Source organism: Lemur catta, chromosome 12 (assembly GCF_020740605.2).
Source record: "Lemur catta isolate mLemCat1 chromosome 12, mLemCat1.pri, whole genome shotgun sequence".
In the NCBI taxonomy this organism is placed as follows: Eukaryota; Metazoa; Chordata; class Mammalia; order Primates; family Lemuridae; genus Lemur; species Lemur catta.
In genome coordinates this window covers 24069447-24091448 of record NC_059139.1, presented here as the reverse complement: position 1 = coordinate 24091448, position 22002 = coordinate 24069447, and the positions used below count along the sequence as shown (strand labels likewise).

The 22002-nt window shown below is 44.2% G+C and overlaps 1 protein-coding gene across 2 annotated transcripts; it reads left to right on the top strand.

Annotated features, from left to right (window-relative positions):
* The first annotated feature begins 213 nt into the window (after positions 1-213).
* Positions 214-20057, top strand: GDNF (glial cell derived neurotrophic factor). Of its 2 annotated transcripts, XM_045565788.1 has the most exons (3): positions 214-310; positions 916-1014; positions 19466-20057. In XM_045565788.1, the coding sequence occupies exons 2-3, from the start codon at positions 942-944 to the stop codon at positions 19948-19950; spliced, it is 558 nt and encodes a 185-aa protein (XP_045421744.1). In that variant the 5' UTR covers positions 214-310; positions 916-941; the 3' UTR covers positions 19951-20057. The 2 variants fall into 2 exon arrangements, with proteins under 2 accessions (XP_045421744.1, XP_045421745.1); XM_045565789.1 differs by lacking the exon at positions 214-310 and having other exon boundaries at positions 927-1092.
* The last annotated feature ends 1945 nt before the right edge of the window (positions 20058-22002 follow it).

The following is a 22002-nucleotide window of genomic DNA, read 5'->3' as shown; positions in this document are numbered from 1 at the left end:
GGGGTTTTCAGGTATACCACAGAGGATTAAAATTTTCAAGACAGACGCAATCTTTGCCTAACAGCAATGATGAAGCATTTATTGAGCACTTACTTTATGTTCCTTTAGACCTTTTCATGCATTATTTAATGTTCATAACCTTAAGAGGTGGAAGTAGTATTTTAAACCAACTCGATGCTTCAGAAAGTTTAAATAACTTAACCCAGATAGTCCCATGCAGCCCCAAAATCTCCACGTCCCTGCTAAGTTCTTGTTCTGGCAACTAAATACCTATTAAGGTGGGAAGAATGAAGTGTGGGCGGCGGGCGGGGTGAGGAGCGCCGCGAAGCCTGCCCCCTGCCTAGCTGGAAGCAGGGTCGGCTGGGACCAGGGCGGAGGGGTGCTTTGCTTGATTTATTCCCGAAGAGAAAGACCCGTCCTCGCCTGGATCAAGGGCTCCTTCCGGGCCTACGGGAGCTGCGGGGCAGGGCGGGGAGGGGAGATCTCTGGCTGGGTGGAAGGACGCAGGGACAGGGCTGCCCGGTTGCCTCCCTGGGAAAGAGGGGGTGTTGCGCACCAGTAGAGGGGAATGGACGGGAATCCTGGTGTCGTGGAGTTTGGGAGTTTACTGGAGGGAACAGCGGCCCTACTGGAAATTCTGACCCCTCGGTCTAGATGGTGGAGGAGAAGGATAGCCGCGGCCCGAACCGCGAGTGCGAGCAGTTCCTGGGGCGCTCCGGGGAGGGTTAAGCAAGCGGAGGACTTGGAAGGAGGACAGGGGATCCCGGAGGAAATGCTGGCTGGGGAGGAGAGCGGTGGCAAGTTTGGAGGGGGACGCGGGGACCCACGGGGCTGCAGCGCCGGAGGCAGCACAGCGGCCCTGGGAGCCCAGGCCTAACGAGTCTTCTGCGGTTCTCCCCCCGCCCGCCCGCGCAGGTGCCGCCGCCGGACGGGACTCTAAGATGAAGTTATGGGATGTCGTGGCTGTCTGCCTGGTGCTGCTCCACACCGCGTCCGCCTTCCCGCTGCCCGCCGGTAAGAGGCCTCCCGAGGCGCCCGCCGAAGACCGCTCCCTTGGCCGCCGCCGCGCGCCCTTCGCGCTGAGCAGTGACTGTAAGAACCGTTCCCTCCCCGCGGGGAGCCGCCGGCGACCCCTCGCACCCCACCCGCCCGCACGCACCCGGAGCCAGCGGTGGCGGCTGTGAGGTCGCCGGACCGTGGGCAAAGCCCGCAGGGATGCGTGGCTGCCCGGAGGCCCCCGCGCACGCCGTGCCTGAAAATGACACGTATTGCTTTCCCCAGCTCAGAGGGTGTCAAATTTTTATGTGATCCTTTTAAGCGGTCCCATGAACAAATACCCTCACCACTGCCACCACCACCGCAGGAATACCCACACAGTTGTCCCCTTTTCTCCGCTTTCCCACTGTATATACACACTCCCAGGTTTTCTTTCTTCCAAAAAGCCCTTTATCTGTTTCTCTGTGCCTGGCTGTGCTTATTTCTGAAAACTATTGTACTTTCAACCTAAACTGTGCCTGCAGAAAGAGAGGCCGGCTTTTCACAAAACCAAGCCAGAGACAGAGAAAACACAGAAGGGCTTCGATTTCCAAAACAAGCATCTGGGTAGTGTCAAATCTGTTCAGAAAAGTTCCGGTTCTAGAAAGACTTAACCGTAAATAGTGCTGGCTAGGACTAGGGAAAAAGCTGTAGCTCACTCCACATATGACAATGCTAACTCTTTCTTAAGAAAAGACCGGCCGGGTTATTCTTAGTAGAAAATGAGTCTGTGATTTACCTCTCAAAAATTAGCATATTTTAGAAGCAAGCCAATTAGGGCATGTCAATTCTGATTTATGCTCCACTCTTCAGAAGTTTGCTGCTGCGTAAATGGAGGCATGCTACCTTACAAGTTCTAAAGGCTATTGGGGAAGTATGAGGGTAACAAAGGTAGCAATAGACAATTTGACACAATCCCAAAATAAAGCTACAGGGAGCTGTATGTAGCCAGGATACCACCCTGGCTATTCCTTCTCCTCCTCATCCCCTAGAGTTATCCAGCTATTTTGCACCTGAAACATACTGTGCTCATAACTACAATAGAAGTCGGGGCAAGTCAGCCAAAGTGCTAGGAGTGCCCCAAACCCAGTGGCCTTGGGCTAGGAAACAACCTGATTAATGGGATGTGCTTAGTTTATGCTTAATAACAGAAACAAAAGCATCTTCTTTCACAAGTTCCAAGAAAGAGAAAAACTGTATTTTTTAATAAAGCAAATTAAGACTTCAAGAGTGATTTAGGGTTAGAAAGAGATCATGGTTGATCCCTTGAAATTAAAGTACCTGTTCCAAGAGTTTCTATTAACTGTATAAACCTGTTTGTAAAGCCTCTCATTTCAATCACAAATTTAGTGTTTCTCCTATAGAAACTTAAATTAAAATGCTCCTAGTGCCATTGTCTTCTGAGCAGTGCCTAGGAGAGCTGAGTAACTGACTCTTCATTCATTGGAACAGCCAAGGCAGATGAGAGGGACAGGAATATGGGCAGATAATGGTTCTCAAACCCCAACCTTCTGGAGAGAAAAATGACTGTGCCTGATTATGAAACTGATTAATTTAGGGAGGCTTAATTGTCATATGAGTGTCCTATCTAGCTAGGCTCATTTAATACTGGCTCCTGCTTCTGGCTCTTCTTTCAACTAAGTCGGTGACTTTGAACAAATTACTTACTTACTTTAGAACTCAAGAACAGTCTATGACTGTACGATAAAGGGAGGCCTTTGGGCTCCACAATGCCAGTGCTATGAGATTTGACCGTAGACCTTCAGGCACCTATCCTAAGTGTTCTTTAGGAAGAGATTCCTAAGAAGAGACTGGAGTACATTAAAGAATACTGATGTTAGACCTTACCCCAGTGAATTCTGACTTACTCAGTTTGGGGTGTGGCCTGGGCATCTGGATTTTTAGATGTTCCCTCAGATGAGTCTACTGTGCAGCCAGGGTTGAATCACTATGGCTTGGTAATACCCTAAGAAGATCTGTAGCTTATACAAGGTACAACCAGTCACAAAGCAAGCAAGTTAGCACTGCTTTGGGGTGGGGGGTTATGTTGTAGGGGAAGGGATTACTTCCCTTTTCCAAAACTGATGCTATCTCATCAATGGGGGAGATTCTCACTACTCTATTTACACTTTGAACCAGCAGAACACACCCCATTCTGTTTTGTCTATGTGAAGACCCACTAGATCCTAGAGGAAACCTGAAAGATGTTCCCAAAGAGAAGCCGAGCTGCATTCTAAGCCAAATTGAATTCTTTCCAGGTATGTTCAATTCGGTAGCAGGCTGTCAGTGCACGGAAGGCAAAATAATGACAGTGTGCAGACTTTGAACACTCAACCAGTGTCAACATGCCCCTGTCACAATGCTGACATTTATATCCTGCACCATACACAGTGCAACTGGTTAAGGCTTATGTAGAAAAACATTAAGTCACTGCATTTCATTTAAAAATAGAAAGCACCATAAATTCTGGTTCCTCTAGTTCCCTTCAAATGCTTGTAACTTAGTGATTGAGCAAAAGATCTTTTGCACCATGTTAACAGTCATTCTTCACTTTTCAAACAGGAACTATTTGGACTATACCCGGTCTGCACACTCACCTGTGAGACTGCGTGTATTCTGCTGGTTCCAATGTAAATGAAACATTCAGAATTCTATTCCTAGTATTATTTTAGTGTGAACTAACCAAATAGAATTTGTAATTTGGCTAACTTGCTTGCCTAGAGGTTGGCTATAAAGTAAATGGTCCATGGCTGCCTCCTGTAGCAACTTCTAACCTATCTAAACTCAATGAATTGTGATTTTCCTTTGGGGCACCCAAGACTTTTCTTTTGCTATCTTTGTTCATTTATTTTGCTTTTAGCCAGTACCTTTTCCAAAGGACAATTAGAACAGGTGTGAGGAATCTACAAGGTGAAACTTTCAGATGCCATAACATTTTAGAGCTGAAAAGAAATCTCTTCTGTCCTGAGACCTAAAGAGGTAAATCAACTTGTCCAAAGTGCTAGAGTTCCATGATAGCAGGATGCAGGTCTGCTGAAGCTGGGACCAGTTTCCCCGAACCCCTGAAATGTACTTTATACGGGAAGGGGAAAACACTTTATGTGGGAGGAAGGTCTTCAGCTAATGATTAAGACCATACTGCACAAGATTGTCTGAATTTATTGAAGGTTCATTCACTGTTGTCATATTCCATATCTCAACTCTAAATGTATTTCACAGATGCATAAAGTGCATGTGGTTTTAAAAATTTGCGATCTAAATGCAGATATTCATTCAACAAATAGTTAACGTATGCCTGGATGTGCTAGGCACTATCCTAGGTACTAGGGATACCTTGAAATGCCTAATAGAGAAAAGTCCCTGCCCTTACGGAACATAGTTTCTAGTAAATGTACATGAAAAACTAAACATGAAAGACCCTTGAGCTGGAAGGTGGGCTTAATTTTTTGTACCATTGGAAGCCAACTATTAATAGAAGTGACATTGAGCATTGTTAAATTGTAATTACAGGTAATTCTCAAGTTAGTGTAATATAATGGGATTATAGTCCACCAGCTTGGCAGCAGGTCACAAAATTGCCTATAGAAACAATCTTTTAAGTCAAGTTATTGAGTTCTCAGGCTACCCCACAAAAACCTATGTAAGCCATGGTATGGCTGAACTATAATTCACAATATTACCAGGTGAGCGTCTCTGCCCTTGGTGCTGCATCCCATAATCTGCAGAAGGAAGGCATAGAACAAGAAATTGGGGGGGGGGGTGACAAGTAAGAGCTCAAGGTAACACATATCAGAATAGGGGTTTGACTCTCAGCCTTGCCGCTTAACCAAGATGTTAAGCTGTTATTTAACATCTCTTACACCTCGTTTCCTCCCTGTAAAATAGAGATAATAGCAAACCTGCCTCATGGGGTTGGTGTGAGGGTTAAATGAGATATTGCTTTGTAAAAACCTGTGCTCCATGAATAGGAATCATAGTTGTTACTTTCCACCCTCCTACTTCCAGTTAATGACAATCTCCCTGGGCACCCAATGAACTCCCTTCTGCCATACCAACTGCAGGATTCTGCTCTAAATGGTGGAATTTCAAGCAGCACAGCACAGCACAGAGTGAAAGAAATGCAGGCCTTGCGGGGAGGCTATTTTGGGCCCCGCAGTTGGTTGGTCAGCACGTAGGCAGGCCAGCCTTGCCTGGGATTCTGCCCCTGGGTCAGCTGCCCCTAGCTCTTCCCTGGTTTCACAGCTCTGTCCCTTCCCCTGTTTCTGGGCCTGCATATTTCCTGTGGAATTTTTCCCACCAGACTCCCACGGTCATGTTAGGGAGAACTTCTTCACCCGTGGGAAGAAGGGAGCTGGAGCAGGGTGAGATCCTTCTATGGAAGTGATAAGAGGGTTGTGAGTTGGAGGCTACCTGTGTTGAGATGGAGCATTTCTGTTGTTAATGATCCCAGCTGGATATTTACTTAGCTTCATAAACCCAGCAAAAAACTTTTAGTAAACTTTAGTAAACTGCCCACCATTATACAGTTAACGAAGCTTATAGTGCAACAAGCTGGTCAAATGTTAAGCTTTCAAATCTGATATTATGAGATATAGATTTCAGAATAAATGAGCACTATCCATCTATCACTTCTTATTGCTTAGGGACTGTATGAATGAACAATACTATAACAAAGCACCTAAGCTGAAAAGGGGTCTGCCCCTTGGGGAGGGTCTCTTGGAATCAAGAAATTACATATCAGACTCTTTTCAGAGGCATTGATTCCTTACGTGAGATCTGAGACTAGTATCTCACTTTAGCCGCAGTCTAGAAACCTATTTCAAACTGTTATTGTTTAGAGAAATCTATTTGAGGCTTAATTTGAATTGGCCAATCTGAGGACCTTAGGCCAATCAAACCAAGAGGCACAACAATATGCTCAAAATATTTTCCTTTAGCTGATAAAAAATAAAAGCTATCTGGTATTGTCCTATCCTAATGTCCTTTTGGTCTTTGTTTATTTAGTACTCACAGTACCTAGCACCTTCATTTGACTAAAATACTTACTGTTTAATTAATCACTTGAACTCAATCAAGAAACTAGTGCAGCACGCACCTGTAGTCCCAGCTACTCAGGAGGCTGAGGCAGGAGGATCACTTGAGCCCAGGAGTTCAAGTCCAGCCTGGGCAGCACAGAGAGATCTCCATCTCAAAAAAAGAAAAAGAAGAAGCAGGTATTAAACATCTTTCATGTGCTAAATGCTATGCAACTTCAAAAAGGCTACATTTTGAACTTTGAAATAGCTTGTGATCTAGATGTAAACTATAGATAGCTGAATGGGCTGATGGGTGGATGGGTGGGCAGATCATCAGTGAGACAGATAGATACATGAGAGGGTTTATGTTAGCTATGGTCACAGTAAGAATGCCTAGCAATGAGGTCACTGGGATTGGGAGATCACAGCAGGAAAGAATTCAGGGAAGAGGGAAGATTTGACCTGCTGCTTGAAAAATGGTATTGGGAAGGGAAAAGAATAGGAAAGGGGGACATTCCAGACTAGGGAGCAGCATAGGAAAATTTGTGACCGTGGTATGGAGAAGGGGTAGGTGGTAGACATGAGGAGGAGGACAGACCAGTCTCTAAGTACTAGGAAGAAGTGCTGAGAAGTGGTGGGAAATATAAGATTTCTTGGTAGGTGGTATCTAGATTATGGGGCACTATAAAATCCAGGAAAAGAAGGTGTTTGCTGCTCTGATTTCTATATCGGTGGGGTGCCTCCAGAGCAGACAGGTGACAGCAAGTGGGATCTTGCTTCAAAGCTGACTTGGAGCAAAGGTTACCTAAATACCCAGCTGCTCATAAGTGGGGTCTATAGCATAGGCCTGTCTTTTATTTTGAAGTATTGTGTTCTTATTTTAAAAAAGCTTCCAGGCATAGGCACAATTGAATCAACCTATTAACCCTAAACTAAGTGAATAATAATTTAAAGTTAGTGTCATAGCACCTCTTAATTATCCATATGGTTAACCCAGTTTTGAACAAATAGGTTTATATCTTGTCCTGAAATCAAGTCAGTTTGAGCCCTACTGGATAAGGGGAGATACTATTATCCCCATTTTACAGGTGAAGAAATGAAACCTAGAGAGTTGTTCCAGGTCATAAATATAGTAAGTAGTGAAGCCAGAATGCAAACCTCAGACTTCTAGTTCCAAAGCCAGTATTTTTTTACTTCATATAGACTTTGTGCCCAAGTTAGTAGATTAAGAAAGCATAAACATTTGGCTTGCTGAAAATATACTCAATAAGCCTAAAACACGTATTTCCAGGAAAATCAAATGAGCAAGTGAATAGAAAGGAGAAGCAGAGACGACTATTAAATTCCTTTACACTATTAAATCTTTTTTTTTTTTTAATTTCTATTTGGGCCACAGTGGGCCTAGGCCAGCATTATTAACGGCTACTTCAAAGTCCACATCCAGGATGTTTTAAGAAGAGAAACATGAATTTCTCTAAGTATTCCTATAATGTTGATGCTTTTTGCAATAAAAGAAGGCTCCCTCACTCTTTGCTGCAAAGCAAGGTCTCCTTAAGTGCCTGGTAGGCAGACAGCCTTTGGAAGGCCTTGTGGAGATACGAGTTCTCAGCCCCCTCCCATTCTGCCCAGGAAGGGGGGACATCCACGTGGACACCAAGTGTGACTGCACAAGTGCTGTGATGGCCTATGGCCTCGGTGGGAATAGAAGTTGGCTTGCATGAGCAGAGTTTGAGTCACCACCGGGAAACAACTAGTTAGCTCAGCAGAGGCAAAACACTTTTGTATGACTTTAATGAGATAACTGAAGTGGAAAAGCATGGTTTTAAAAGTCCATGGTCTTCAAATTTTTTTGCCTGCAAACCTACAAATAAGAATGTTGAAAAATGATTGTACATTTTGAAGTTTTCTAAAATTTTTCCTCCTAAATTTAAATAGTTGTACCAGATACCATTTCCAGCCTTTTTGGGAACTGTATGTATATGCTTTAAATATACTTTTGGCAAAACCTTGTACCTGCAAATTTAGTTTATTCAATACATGGAAAACTGTCAAACTAATCAGTTCAAATCAATTGGCGTTTCTATCAGAAAAGGTCTGACTTCATTTTCAATTCAAATATGTTTGTTAACATACACCCTCTGGCAACCATTGCACTTCTGGGTCCTAATTATAAGGAGAATAGATGGATGGGTGGATGGACAGACAAGCGGATAGAGCACCACGGCCTGCCATGAGAGCTCGGCCAGGATGAAACCTGGGGCCACCCGCTTCAGCATTGCTTGGTTTGGTTTATTTATAGTGTCTTTCTCGGAAATGTTCATAGTACAACACCCACATGCCCGTCACTAAGATTGACCTCATTTTAGCATTTTGCTTCATTTTTTTCCTGTACCATTTGAGAATTTGTTGCAAATGTCATAACATTAAATACTCCAGCATGTACCTTCTAAGAACAAGGACAATGTCTTATATAACCACAATTCAGTTATCGGTCTCAGGAAACTTAACATTGATATAATACTGTCATCCAATAGATCAAATGTGGCAATAATGTTCTTTCTGGATTTTTTTTTTAATCCACCACCACAAATTGCATTTGACTATCTGGTCTCTTTATTCTTCTTTAATCTAGAATGGTTCCCCCATGATGTTGACATTTTTGAAAAGTTTAGGCTCTCTTACCTGCTGTTTCCCAGACTGCCCTTCAGTTTGGCTTTGTCTGATTATTTCCACGTGGTCAGATTCAGGTTAACATCCTTGGAATACTCTGTTAGCGATGCTGTGTCCTCACATGAGGAGCACGGTAACAGTTTGTCCCAAGGAGCCCTGCACACCTGAAGGCCTTTGTACGCACCTGAAGCTGCTTATCCCGGGGCAGAGCCCCACAGCAGAGTGAATGGGGTGGCTGAGAAGCACACAGCCTCTCAGTAAGGTTGAAGTGGAGGAAATGGACGCTGGTTCCCTGAAAACTTCTCACAAGTGCTGCAGAAAGTCTTCATGTACCCCCAGAGGGACATGGGCCTCTGTTTGAAGACACTGCTTTAAACTATAGAGGACGCAGAAATATTGTTATGGGCTGTGGGATCTGTTGACATTTGTGTGGTCAGTTGTCAGGCATTTTAAGGAACACAGACTCCCCAGACAGGCCTGCACTTTCTGCCCACAGACCGCCACGCCAGGGGCTGCAGGCCATGGACAGAGGGCTCCCCTCTGCAGAGAACATGCTAGACTAAAAAAGAGCCAGTGTCTGGATCTCCTCTGGGGTAATCTTATCTCTTCTAGAGACCATAAAGTTGATCTTTGTGCTGCTGCCCCCTGGGTAAACATCACTGAAGGATTATCTCAGCCATGACAACCACACTGACTGACTTTAGGCACCATTTGTTAAATGCTTTCTGTGGGGCCAGGTACTGAGCTGAAAGCTTTTCTTATAGTATCATATTAATCATTTTTTTTTTTTGAGATAGGATCTCACTCTGTTGCCCAGCTAAAGTGCGGCTGTGTCATCATAGCTCACTGCAATCTCAAACTCCTGGACTCAAGAGATCCTCCTGCCTCAGCCTCCCAAGTAGCTAGGGCTGCAGGTGCATGTCACCACGCCCGGCTAATGTTTCTATTTTTTGTAAAGACAGGATCTTCCTATATTGCTCAGGCTGTTCTGAAACTCTTGGCCTCAAGCAATCCTCCCACCTCAGCCTCACAAAGTGCTGGGATTACAGGCATAAGTCACCACTCCAGGCTTATGATATTAATCTTGACCTGAAGGTAAAGGTGTGACTGTCCCCATTCTAAAGATGGGGAGATCCAGGCTTACAGGGTTAAGCAACTTAGGGTCTGGGCCCAGGGCAGCCTGAGTGCAGCACTCAGGCCTGTCACCCTGCCCAAGATCACCTGCCAGCCCAGGACACTCTGATGTCACCCTTTTGACTGCATCAAAAAGTCAGCAAAGAGAAAAATCAGGCCATGGGGCTGTGCAAATGCAGTGGTTTTAGAATGATACCCATATCTGATTACCTGGAGAGTCTTTGAGATTCCAGTAAATTGATTCACTGGGGGTAGAAAGTCCCTCCTCATATCTGACCACAGGAATCTATCAAACAAGTTCAAATGATAAAGAACATTTTTTCACTCTCTTGTTTTCCTGTCATCTTCTCTTAGTCCCCCCTTCTTCTTGCCCAAATCACTAAGGCCCTCGACCTTCCTTTCACCCACTGCTCAGCTGGTCCCCCAAGGGCCGAGGGAAGTTGAGTACAAAATCCCAGTGGGATCCTCGACTCTCAGGCTGGGGGCAGGGCTTTGTCAGAAGGACAAAGCAGAGAGTTTCTACCAGGTTCCTTTGGAGTCTTCCCTCACTCACCTGCCTCTGATAACACCACAGGGATTATTTTCCCTAGTGGATTTTTGTGCACTTAATTTTACTGAGTAACTCTCTCGCCCTTCCCTGTTGTTTTTTATAAGGACAGCAGCAGAGCTCATGGTGTGTGCTCGTTAATGTGAGGTGTTTACTACCCACTGTGGAGTGCTTTTAGCTCACACCAGGTGTTCATGGACTAGCTGACAAATGAACACCCTGTTGGGTGTTTTCCTGACTTAAAAGCAAAAGAATGGACATTTTGCTCCCAGGGGGACCATGGTGTATTACTGTAAAATTATTAGCATAACAATAATAAAAGCATGGACCACATGCATAGAAATCAGAACAAGGCAGTCTCAGTGGGAAGCTGAGTAGCAAAAGGAATATGCTGCCTGTGTCTCCCTGAGTAGGGTTTTCTGGCTATTCGTGTTCATGCAGTAATTGCCAGTGCATTTATTACTAGTTTTCTCAGTTGAGTCATAGGATAATAGTTCAAGGTATAAGCATAACTAGCAAGCACATGCAGTGTTGGTCAGAGAGGGTGGAGATGGTAAATAAGATGGCATTTGGGTGGGCAAAGTGGCTTTTAAAAGTATACCCAAGGCTCTTTTTTCTATATTCTGGAGTGTTTTGCATTCTGATTGATCTTTTTCCTCTGCCTTGAGAGAATCCAGAAATGCTTTTTTAGAACAACAAAACACTGATGTTTTTACAACACAAATACTTTTCAAATAAACCGATGTCATGCCTTATTGTCAACAAACCACTGGTCATGGAGAGACTGCACTGGTAGCTCTGGAATGGTTACAGTGACTTAGTAAATTGCCTCAGCTGCCCATTGTTTTTAGGAAAATAGATGCTGTGGACCTTTCTTGAAGTTAACTCAAGAGCAGCCTATAATCAGGACATTCTACCTAATGCTAGATGAGTCCTGTGTCCAAAATAGGAAACCAAGAATGGTCATTACATAAGATGCATCAGCATTCAGTGCTTAGTGACCTGTGGCCTTTTTTTAAAAAAAATTAATTCAAATAAGTGGCAACATCATCACTTGTAAATAGTAGCAGATAACAAAACTACAGAATTTTTCAGAGAACTGGAACATTCTCATGGATGCACACTGCACATTTTAGAGGTCCCTAAAGGTTAAATAAGAGAAAGCGTTGACAGCACATCAAACAGCTTCCAGAACAAGCTGTGGGGCTCTCACCACCCGTTTTGTGCCAGTGGCAGTGAGCGATTCTAGCTTTGGAGCCATGAGCAGGGTATGACCTAAACATACTTGAAGCAGCAAAAACAGAAACGAACAAAATTAAGATTCTAAGAAAATGGCAAGTTTAGTGTTGGAGTCTTGGGTGATGGAGACTGAGGGAATTATAGCATGCTGGGGCGGTATGTCCTGTCAGAGGTCATTGGGTCTGTCTCTATTTTTACAGATGGAAGCTGAGGTTTAAGAATGCCTCGCACTAGAATCCGGATGTTTTCAGATGCAAATACAGGGTCCTCTCTACACACCTTTTCATCTCTCTTAAATAGGGCACAGGAAGATGACTTGACAATTTGAGAGCCGGTTGGTGGTGATTATTTTAAATGTAGCAGAGATGCTGAGCCAAGAGGTAAACAGAAGAGGCTGAGTACTGCTAGGTCCTAAAATACCTCCTGTGGGGCTTCATGGGGCCTGTGCTGGTGGCGGCTGAGCTGAGTGCTGCTGGGACATCAGCCAAAGGTGGTCTTCTCCCTGACGGAGGTGACTGAAAACCCATGTCTGGCAGAACTTTCTGGCCAAGACTTAGACTGTCTGCTTCTTAGGGCCCCAGAGCTGGGGAGAGCCCCGGAGAGCATGCAGTTGACCTGGGAAGGGTTAAGCGACTAGTCCAAGGTCACGCGGCTGGTCAGGGACTGACCCAGGACTGGAATCCAGGCCTCTGTCCTCTCCAGCTCTGCAGCAAGAGCCTCGTCATTTGGTGCCAGAGTGAGTTTGAGGAGCTTCCGGAGACGGGGCCTGTCTGTCTGAATCTGCCGCCGCGCTGGCTGCTGCTTTTCCGGTTTTAACTGGGAAATGGCCAGATCCGCCTCAGAGTGATATGCAAGAACCAGGACACGGGAGCGATGGCCCTGAATGGCATGGCTTTTCCCCTTTCAGAGGCAATTTACTGTCTTCTGTGGCCCACGGCAGCCTGACTTTAGGATCTGCTTAATGTACCCACCTTCATACTGGATTTTTCAATAGAAAGTGTATTTCTCGCTTCCTGTTCTGAATTTGGTAAATGTGTATAGGTGAAACCAGCTCATCTTGCACTTGTTTCAGAGTAATTTACCATATGCCGCAAGACTTGGAAAGCACGTGGTGGTAGAATTTGGGGGCAGCAGGCAGCAGCAGAACAAATTTGAGCTTTGAAGCTGAACCAAGTCCACCTTTACTAGTCATGTGGCCTTGAGCAAATGTTTGTCTTCTCTGAGCCTCAGTTTCCCAAGCTGTAAAGTGGAGATAATATTTGATCCTTACTTTAGCCTTGCAGGGAAGTTGTCAGGTTTAAAGTTAATGTTGTATGAAAGTAGGTATCTATTCCACCTTTATGTTGGTAATATTTTTTAGTGCTTCAAAGAAGTCATTATTTAAGGTATAGCCTGATGAAATCTTGCAATGTGAGGAATGTTAAAGGTAAGACTCAGCCATGTAGTTTTTATAATAATATTTCAATATTAGGGAAAGAAAATCATGTTTCTATCTTATCAAAAGGCTAAAATAACTTATTCTCCCCAAAAATGACATTAGTCGGGATTCTTCTTAAAAAGTTACATCAGTCCTAGGCTGATCTTTTCTTTTCATATAAATATGTATGTAAATGTGTGTGTCTGTGTGTAGACACATAGGTATGCGTGTGTGTGTGTGTGTGTGTGTGTGTGTGAGTAGAGAGAGAGAGAGAGAACTTCTATTTTTCAGATACTTGGCCTACAGAGCAATTTGTACTTTACCTGCAGTATAGGTAGGCAAAGAATACCAGATTAAATGTCTTGAGCCACCAGGTGGGTTTCCATTTTCCTCCTGTCTTTGGACAGCCTTCCATGGGAAGCTCTACATGTCAGGACAGACTGCTCAGCACCTTGGCAGCCAGGTGCAGCATTCTGTGGCCTCACACCCAGCGTCCAACCCCAGCTCAGAGCTGGCAGTTCCCAGACCGAGAGCACCTAGGTGCTAGTTCCAGACATACCTCTCACCTGTGCGGCCGTGGCTCGGGCAGCAGCTCACCCCTACGAACTCCAGCATAGTATCCCTTGCCCTTGCAGACACAGAAGCTGGACACTTTACAGAGAAGTAGAGAGGGTATCCCTCGCAGAGGAAGAAACACCTGGACCATCTCTCTGAGGCACCTGCATCCGCCGAGCCTGGCCTGGAAGACCTCTTTTCTCAGAGAGAGACACTGTAGTACTAGGGTCAGGCCCTCTCTTTCCTGAGACCCTCGGAGCCTCAGAGACCTTCCCTCTGTCCTTGGAGCCCCCTGCCACTCTGGCTAAGGAGTCATGTCCTCACTGCTTTGTCCTTCATGGACAACCTCATGCTGCCCCCTTGTTGGGCCCACAGACTGAAGGCGGCCTGGCCAGAGTGAGGAGGGCATAACCCAGCTATGAATATAAAAATGACCCTTTGATTTAAATATAGTTAACCTGTACTGTTTTTTAAGAGAAATTTGATATTTTAGGAAAATACTTTGTCTACTGATGCCCGCTTAACCAAGGTAATGTTCTGAATTATGTAACTTTTAGTTCAGCTATTAATGGCAGTACTCTGAGCCCTCACCACTGTTCCTATAAAAACTCAGTTGACTTTACAAAATAGTCACTATCCTCGTCCTTTGTTCCTGAGATGACATTACTATTTTTCCCCCATAATCGAGGGAGGCAAAGTCTGCAGTGAACGGTTTGTTCCCAGAGTTGTGCCCCAGTACAAGGTTTCATTTGTTTAAATAACACTGTTTATATAAAGGACACATCAAAGTTGAAATATTTTAAATAGAATAATGCCAAAATATTTGGTTGCACTCTGAAGAATGACTTAAATGCATTTGAGCATTTTGAATTTTCAGAAACTTTAGCTTTTAGACAGACATGTTTTCCAAGATATATCGTCCAAGTGGAACTGGGAAATGAGCAAATGTTTGCCCTATTTTTTTTTAAGTGATGCTCTTCTTTTGTGGTTTGCAAGTATTTTACTATCAAAGTTAATACTAATGAGGGCTGTTTGTGTAGCTGACATCCTGCCTGATACGCCTTTAAGTCTTAATTTGGGGAACTAATCCAAACCCAAAGCCGTCTTCTTTCCCCTCAGCTCTGTGAGTTCCTGGAAGATTGATGCATCTCTGTTCATCACCGGGACTCTCTTGCCTGGTCTGGTTAGAGGCTTCTGCAGAATTCCTGAGGCCAGGCTCAGTGAGTTTGCCAGCTCGCCTTTGCAGAGGTGGATGGCAAGTGCTCAGCATGGATAAACTGAGGCTCTGTCTAAGAATGAACTCAACTGGCATCTAAAGGCCTGAAATTAGGAATTTAGTTACTTTGTGGTTTGAAAAATATAGTGTTGCCCTTTCCTAGCTTCTAGAATTCATACCCATGTAAAACTTTCAGCATAAATATTTGTTGTTCTATTTTTCAAGAATGTGAAGGAGAAAGAAATGCCTGCAGTGCAGTAAGAGTCGCCTGTGGCCTGAACTTGGGGTTTAAATAATATTTCCACATTAGCAACGAGGTATGAGGGAGATTTTCCCATCAAAGGGAGGAGTCCTCATTAGCCACAGGCCAGGAAGCTGCTTTTTTTTTTTTTTTAACAGACTGTTTTTTAGAGCAGTTTTAGGTTCATAGCAAAATTGAAAGGAGGGTACAGAGAGTTCTATACCCCCTCCCCCAACACTTTCATAACTTCCCTCCCTTATCAACATCCCCAGCAGAGGGGTGCATTTGTTACAACTGAGGAACGTACATTGACATATCATAATCACCCAAAGTCCACAGTTTACATGGGGTTCACTCTTGGTGTGGTACATGCCGTGGGTTTGGACAAATTTATTATGACACGTATCCACCACTACCAGGAAGCCTTTTAACTCAGGGTTAGTAATCTGTTCACCACATCATTCAAAACCATGAGTGGTCTGGGCATTCATATTGCTATATGGGTCACCCCGAAAAGGCCAAGTGGAATTTAAAATAAGGAAAAAGGGACTAAACTTTCCATAATGAAGTATAAGTATGTCCCAAATATTGCAATATTTGAGATTATTTATATTAAAATTTTATTCACTATTTACCAAAATTCAAATTTAACTGGGCTTTCTGTATTTTATCTGGCAAAAAAAAAGTCATGCAGTCAAAATGTCTTTAAAAGGGGGAGGAGGGAGTGTTTCCTGAGAACTTGGAAAGTACCCAGAGGTAAATAAGACTGTAAGTGCTGCCTCAAATCCTTATCATAACTCTAGCAATATAAAATTATGTCACTTAGATAAATTAATGAGTCTCTAAACCAGTGTGAGTTGAACATTTACAACTCAAATGTTTTCCCATTAGCTTATGTTAAAATTTTAGTGATGTTTCATACTCACTTCTGATTAACCTTCAGTTGGTTATTAATCTTAACTTTTTATGTTCCCAGGTTCCTAAATTAATGATCTATTCAGGAATTTTTGACTAGACCCCAGGGAGCCCATGGTGTGAGTTCTTTTGTGAAACAAAATCTTTTTTATTTTTTGGAATTTGAAGGCTCTTGTATTTTGATTAATCACCCCTAATATATCTGTTTTATAAGTTCAGACTTCTATACAAGCACGGTTTTTTGAAGCTGGGCACACCTGTATTTATTTCCTCTTTAATAAGTTATTGAAAGAAATCACAAAGAGCATTTTAACAAGTAGTTTGTTTCTTGAAATCAGAGTGATTTAAAGGTTTTTGTTTTGTTTTGTTTTTAAAGAAAATTTCCTACAGCCAGTCCAGTTAGAAAGCAGTCCAAAGGAAAGGACAAATTAAGAACGCCATCCCACTCTCCCCGGCCCCCTTGAGAAAGTGAGAGGCTCAGGATGAGGTGCCGTGAGAGTTAATTCTTTAAAGCTGCAGGAAGCCGGGGAGAGAAGGTCAGTTTGGAGATGGTTCTTCAGCAGTCAGGTGGGCAACGGCTGTGCCATTTGGGGCAGAATGGCCTTTCCAGGTGATGTGGGTTGTTTATTTCAGAGGCTTTCATTTCATAATGATGCCGTTCTCAGCTGAAGTCCTGGTGTCCCCTTGAAAAATTAAGAACTCTTGCTTTCCACCTCTTAAAGTGACCTGATTCATTTAACCTACAGTTATGAAGGCCTACAGGCACCAGACCCTATTCTAAGTGCGTGGGATCCATCAGGGAACAAGCCTAAGTTTCCGCTTCTTGGAGTTGACATTGCATCAGAGAAGAAAGATGATGAATACCAAACCTAAGAAATAAGTTTGATAGTGTGTTAGAAAGTAGTAAGGATTGTACTGGGAGTGGGGGAGAGCAGGCAGCGGACCTGGATTGGGAGTTGGAGAGGGATTGTGTTCTAAACAGGGAGGTCAGAGTAGGACTTGTTGACTGTGGCATTTGAGCAAAGACTTGAAGGAGATATAGGAGTGGCCACAGGGAATAGCCAGCACAAAGGCCCTGAGTCGCTGGCTGTTTGAGCTGTGATTCTCTATCCAGATGATTTTGCCCCCAGGGAACACTTGCAAAGACTAGAGACACTTTAGTTTGTCATGGCTAGGTTGGAGTAGGCGGGAAGGATGCTACTAGCCTCTTCTGGGTGCAGGCCAGGGATGCAACTAAACACCCTATAACGCACAGGCTAACCTCTCATGACAAAGACTAATTCAGGTTGAGAAGGTTTGAGGAACGGTAAGGAAGCTAGGGCAGCTGGAGGGGAGAGAGTAGGAGGAAAAGAGAGGGCCAGAGGTAAGGAAGGCTGGCGGAGTAGGGCAGACAGGTCAGGCAGGGCCTTAGAGGGCAGTGTGGACTTTGGCTTTTATTCCAAAAGGATCAGGGAGCCTTTGGAGCATTTTCAGTGGAGGGAGGTATGATCTGAGTTACTTTTTTTTTTTTTTTTTTTTTTGAGACAGTCTCATTCTGTGGCCCTGGGTAGAGTGCAGTGGCATCATCTGCAACCTCAAACTCCTGGGCTCAAGGGATCCTCCTGCCTCAGCCTCCCGAGTAGCTGGGACTACAGATGTGCACTACCATGACTGGCTAATTTTTCTATTTTTAGTAGAGACGGGATCTTGCTCTTGCTCAGGCTGGTCTCTAACTCCTGAGCTCAAGAGATCCTCCTGCCTCTGCCTCCCAGAGTGCTAGGATTACAGGCCTGAGCCACCACACCCCGCCTGATCTGAGTTACCATTTTAAGAGTATCTCTCTGGGTGCTGGGTGGGGTAAGGGTGGAATGAGGGAGACTAGTTTAGGGGCTACTGTGGTTATCCAGGCAAGAAATGGTGGGGCTTCAGCCAGGGCAGAACCAGCTTTGTGATTTCTGGTCAGCCAAACCAGCCAGTGCTAAATTTCAGATATCAAGCAATGAGGCATTCTTGGGATTCCAATCCCCAATCTTTTCATTATTATATATTTCATATACCATACACACACATATGTGTGGTTATGTTGCTTTAGCTAGATTTTGTTCTACACATAGGACACTTGATATGTTTTAACAATTAAATAGGTTAGGTTTATGACAAAACAATTCCACGTAGGTTAGACACAATGTAATCTTTCTTTGTTTTAACACAGTCTTGGCAAAGAACCTTTACTCTTGCTAACAACTCTTCTGAGATCTATTTCTCCAAGCCACTTGTAACCCTAAATATACTATTAATAAATTATCTGAAAATGAGGTGAGGGGAGCATAAAAAGCCTGATACCTAATAAATAGGAGTTTAAATTGTTTTCCTCTTTTAGAAATGTATTAAATTGTTCCAATAGTTACTTTTCTCTTACTGGATTGGCCAAAGCAAATGCCAAAATATGGCAGAAAACACCAAGAGATTCATCCTTTTACCAAAGGTCTCAGACATCTTAATGCCCCCTCCTCGTTCCTCCACATGATCTCCCTGAAGGGCACATCTCTTGTCCTGCTTGCAGCCAGCAGGAGCCGTGTGACAGGTTGCAGCAGAGGCTGGACCTCACCCCTGGGGTCAGAGCTGCATCTATCCGCAAATGACATCTCATTTCATTTATTGCTGTGATACATTTGAATGCCATTGGGCAGTATCACTGGACTTTTATTAAAGTCATGCTGTTGAAAGGAAGTGGTAAATTAGTCTCTTTGTTAGTGAACTAAAAGCTGCTTTTCTGTTCTTTAATGTTTTTTAAGGAAGTTTTAAAATATGTTTGCATTCCTGAGCTCTTCATTTGTTCTGGTCTTGTCTGCCTCAGCTGTGCAGAGCCAGGGAGATTTCAGGGAAGAGCACTCAATATTCCAGATGAAAGTAGCAATGTTGGAAGACGTCACCTTTTTTCATTCTCTAAGATGGTGTTTCTCAAAGTTTGGTCCATGGATCATCGACATCACAATCCCTCAACGGCTTGTTGAAAATGCAGATTCCTTGGCCTCAATGCAGCCCAAGTAACTCAGGGTCTCCAAAGGTAGGGCCAGGAATCTGCATTTCAGTGAGTCTCCAGGCCATTTTCCTGCATGCTCACATTTGAGAACCACCACTCTAGGTTATGTGACCAGGCAAGAAAAATGGCCTTAGAGGATGGGCCTGCTCACAGCGACCTCTCTATTGACTTGCTAAAAATGGCAGATGGTATTAAAATGAACACTATGCTTCTAAGGATTTGTTTACTACAAGGAAGCATGTCACCACCACATTAGTCTCCTCTTCCAACTAAGTCATCTTTCTTCTGTGCATTTTAGCCTCTGTTCTTGGAGGATTACAGTGGACACTTGGCTTAACTGGCTGATAGTTTTGCTATGGGTCCAATTCTGGCTGAGTTTAGGGGGCACTTTGATCTAGAAAACTGCTTGAAATGATCATTGTTATCTCATGGAACATTTTCTGTTTTCTTGTTGAACAGCAAATATGCCAGAGGATTATCCTGATCAGTTTGATGATGTCATGGATTTCATTCAAGCCACCATTAAAAGACTGAAAAGGTCACCAGATAAACAAATGGCAGTGCTTCCTAGAAGAGAGCGGCATCGGCAGGCTGCAGCTGCCAACCCGGAGAATTCCAGAGGAAAAGGTCGGAGAGGCCAGAAGGGCAAAAATCGGGGTTGTGTCTTAACTGCAATACATTTAAATGTCACTGACTTGGGTTTGGGCTACGAAACCAAGGAGGAACTTATTTTTAGATACTGCAGCGGCTCTTGCGATGCAGCTGAGACAATGTATGACAAAATATTAAAAAACTTATCCAGAAATAGAAGGCTGGTGAGTGATAAAGTAGGGCAGGCATGTTGCAGACCCATTGCCTTCGATGACGACCTGTCGTTTTTAGATGATAACCTGGTTTACCATATTCTAAGAAAGCATTCCGCTAAAAGATGTGGATGTATCTGACTCCGGCTCCAGAGACTGCTGTGTATTGCATTCCTGCTACAGTGCAAAGAAAGGGACCAAGGTTCCCAGGAAATGTTTGCCCAGAATGGAAGATAAGGACCAAGGAAGCGGAGGCTGAGAAGGAGGAGGAGGAGGAGGAGGAGGAAGAAGGCAGCCGTCGTGGGAGCCTGGTAGGGGGAGATCCAGCTACAGAAAACTGGACAGGAGAGAGATAAAATGGCCGTCTGCATTCTCCAGGACGGCAGCCGATGTCACCAGAAGCTCAGGGCTTGATGTTCCTGGTTGGCTGTTGCCATCGTTTCAGCTGATACAGTCCACTGTCACCGATCTCGGGCGCAGTTGCGGATGCACTCGAAGAACCAAACCAGTGTATCTTCTGTGGTTTGTTTTCACATGTCTGAAGACACCAGGGAAACGGTAATCTTGGTGTCACTCCTCGTCATTACGTTTTACTGCTGAAAGTAAGAAAGGTTATATTTCTGTCACTCAGTGGAGACATACCCCGGAAAGGAGAGGAAAAGCAAAAAAAAAAAAAAAAAAAAAAAGGCAAAAACACAAGAGATAATAACCTTTGAATTTGAAAGCTGAGGCCTGAGGTCTACTACAACCAGCGTTTTTGTGAATGGTTGGAGATTGATTTTGAACATGGTGTGTGGGGTGGGAAGAAATTGGCTAGGAACCAAAAAGGCTGTGCTATGATTAAAACCAAACCTGAAGGTATTTCCTTTATGTCCTTGGAAACAGGAAACCAATTGTGGTTTTCGGCCACATTCTTGTAGGAGAGAGATAGGGAAGGCCCCCGCCGCCCCGGGCAGGGGGAGCCGCCTCAGGTCTGTCAGTTTACAGAGAGACAGATGTTACATACCCAGCTCCGTTGATGCGTGGTCACCAGTGACCAGAGAAGCTACTCGATGCAATGCATCTGTTTCAGATACAGAAATATAGAGAAGAATATTTATTGAGATTTAAGTTATTGTTATTTATTACCGTTCACTAATGAGTTTCTCTTTTTTCCCTTATTTATTAAAGTTTCTTTTCAAAGGTGCCAAAGTACATGTGCTCGCAAAATGCAAAGAAAGGTGACAAAAGGAAATTTGAATTGGGAACAAGGGTCCATGCTTTTCAAAGTATTAAAAAGTTTTTTGCTAGGCAAAAATCACTTACTTTACCTTTTTAAGAAAATCCCTCATTAATTTCCCTCAGATTTCAGCATTTTTCCCAGTTAAAAAAAGAAATGTTAGAGGAGCATCCTGGCAGGCCCCGTTTCCTGGAGGCAGTAGAGACCACTGGCACTCGGCTTATTCCTTCGTTGCTCCATCGCTGAACTGAAGTGCCCTATGCTCCACCTTCTGTTGTATTTAAGCTCTTACTCCCCTCCACGTGTATCTCTCTATAATATGCATAACCATATATATGAAAGGTTAAATTCCTCTTAGTAGGTAGTCCAGAATTTAATGTTGACCTAGAAGTAAAGTAAACAATTCTATCAGGGAGCCAAGGGTTTTGCCTGACCCGTGGAGACTCTTCCTCCATCCTTGCCCCCCACCGCCTTCCTAACTGTCGGCCACCCAGTGCAGCCGAAGGTCACAAGGACAGCCTCCCAGGAGGGGGTTCAAGGCCTGTGGCTGTCGCCTGGGGCCCGAAGCCGCTGCTCCTGTCCACCCAGTTGCTCCCCAGGAAGAAGAAGGGTGCTGAGGAAGCCACGTGGCCGGCGTGTCCACGCGCAGAGCCTCGCGCTCAGAGTGCGCCACCTTCACGGTGAAGGAGCTCGAGGGGAGGAAGCAGAGGGTGGGAAGAGCAGGCTCCCACGTGCTCCGGCTCGTGCATTTGTCCGGGCGCCGACACCTGCGCGATGCCCTGTATTAGAGCTTGTTACACATTTCATAAAAGGGATTTCCATCCAGGAGATAATCTACCTTAGTGGCAATTAGCCACAAAAATATGACAGATTTAGTAATTGAATGACCCACTGGCCTTCCTCAAATAATCATGTTAATTTTACAAAGTAACCAAGCAGCAGCAGACATCCCCTCCCCCTGCCCCAGGAGACCC

Bases quoted from the DNA above. Each gene is read 5' to 3' on its own strand.
- GDNF (XM_045565789.1), top strand. From the start codon at position 942: ATGAAGTTATGGGATGTCGTGGCTGTCTGCCTGGTGCTGCTCCACACC. The intron at 1,093-19,465 runs GTAAGAACCGTT...CTTGTTGAACAG, and splicing joins CTTCGCGCTGAGCAGTGACT to CAAATATGCCAGAGGATTAT.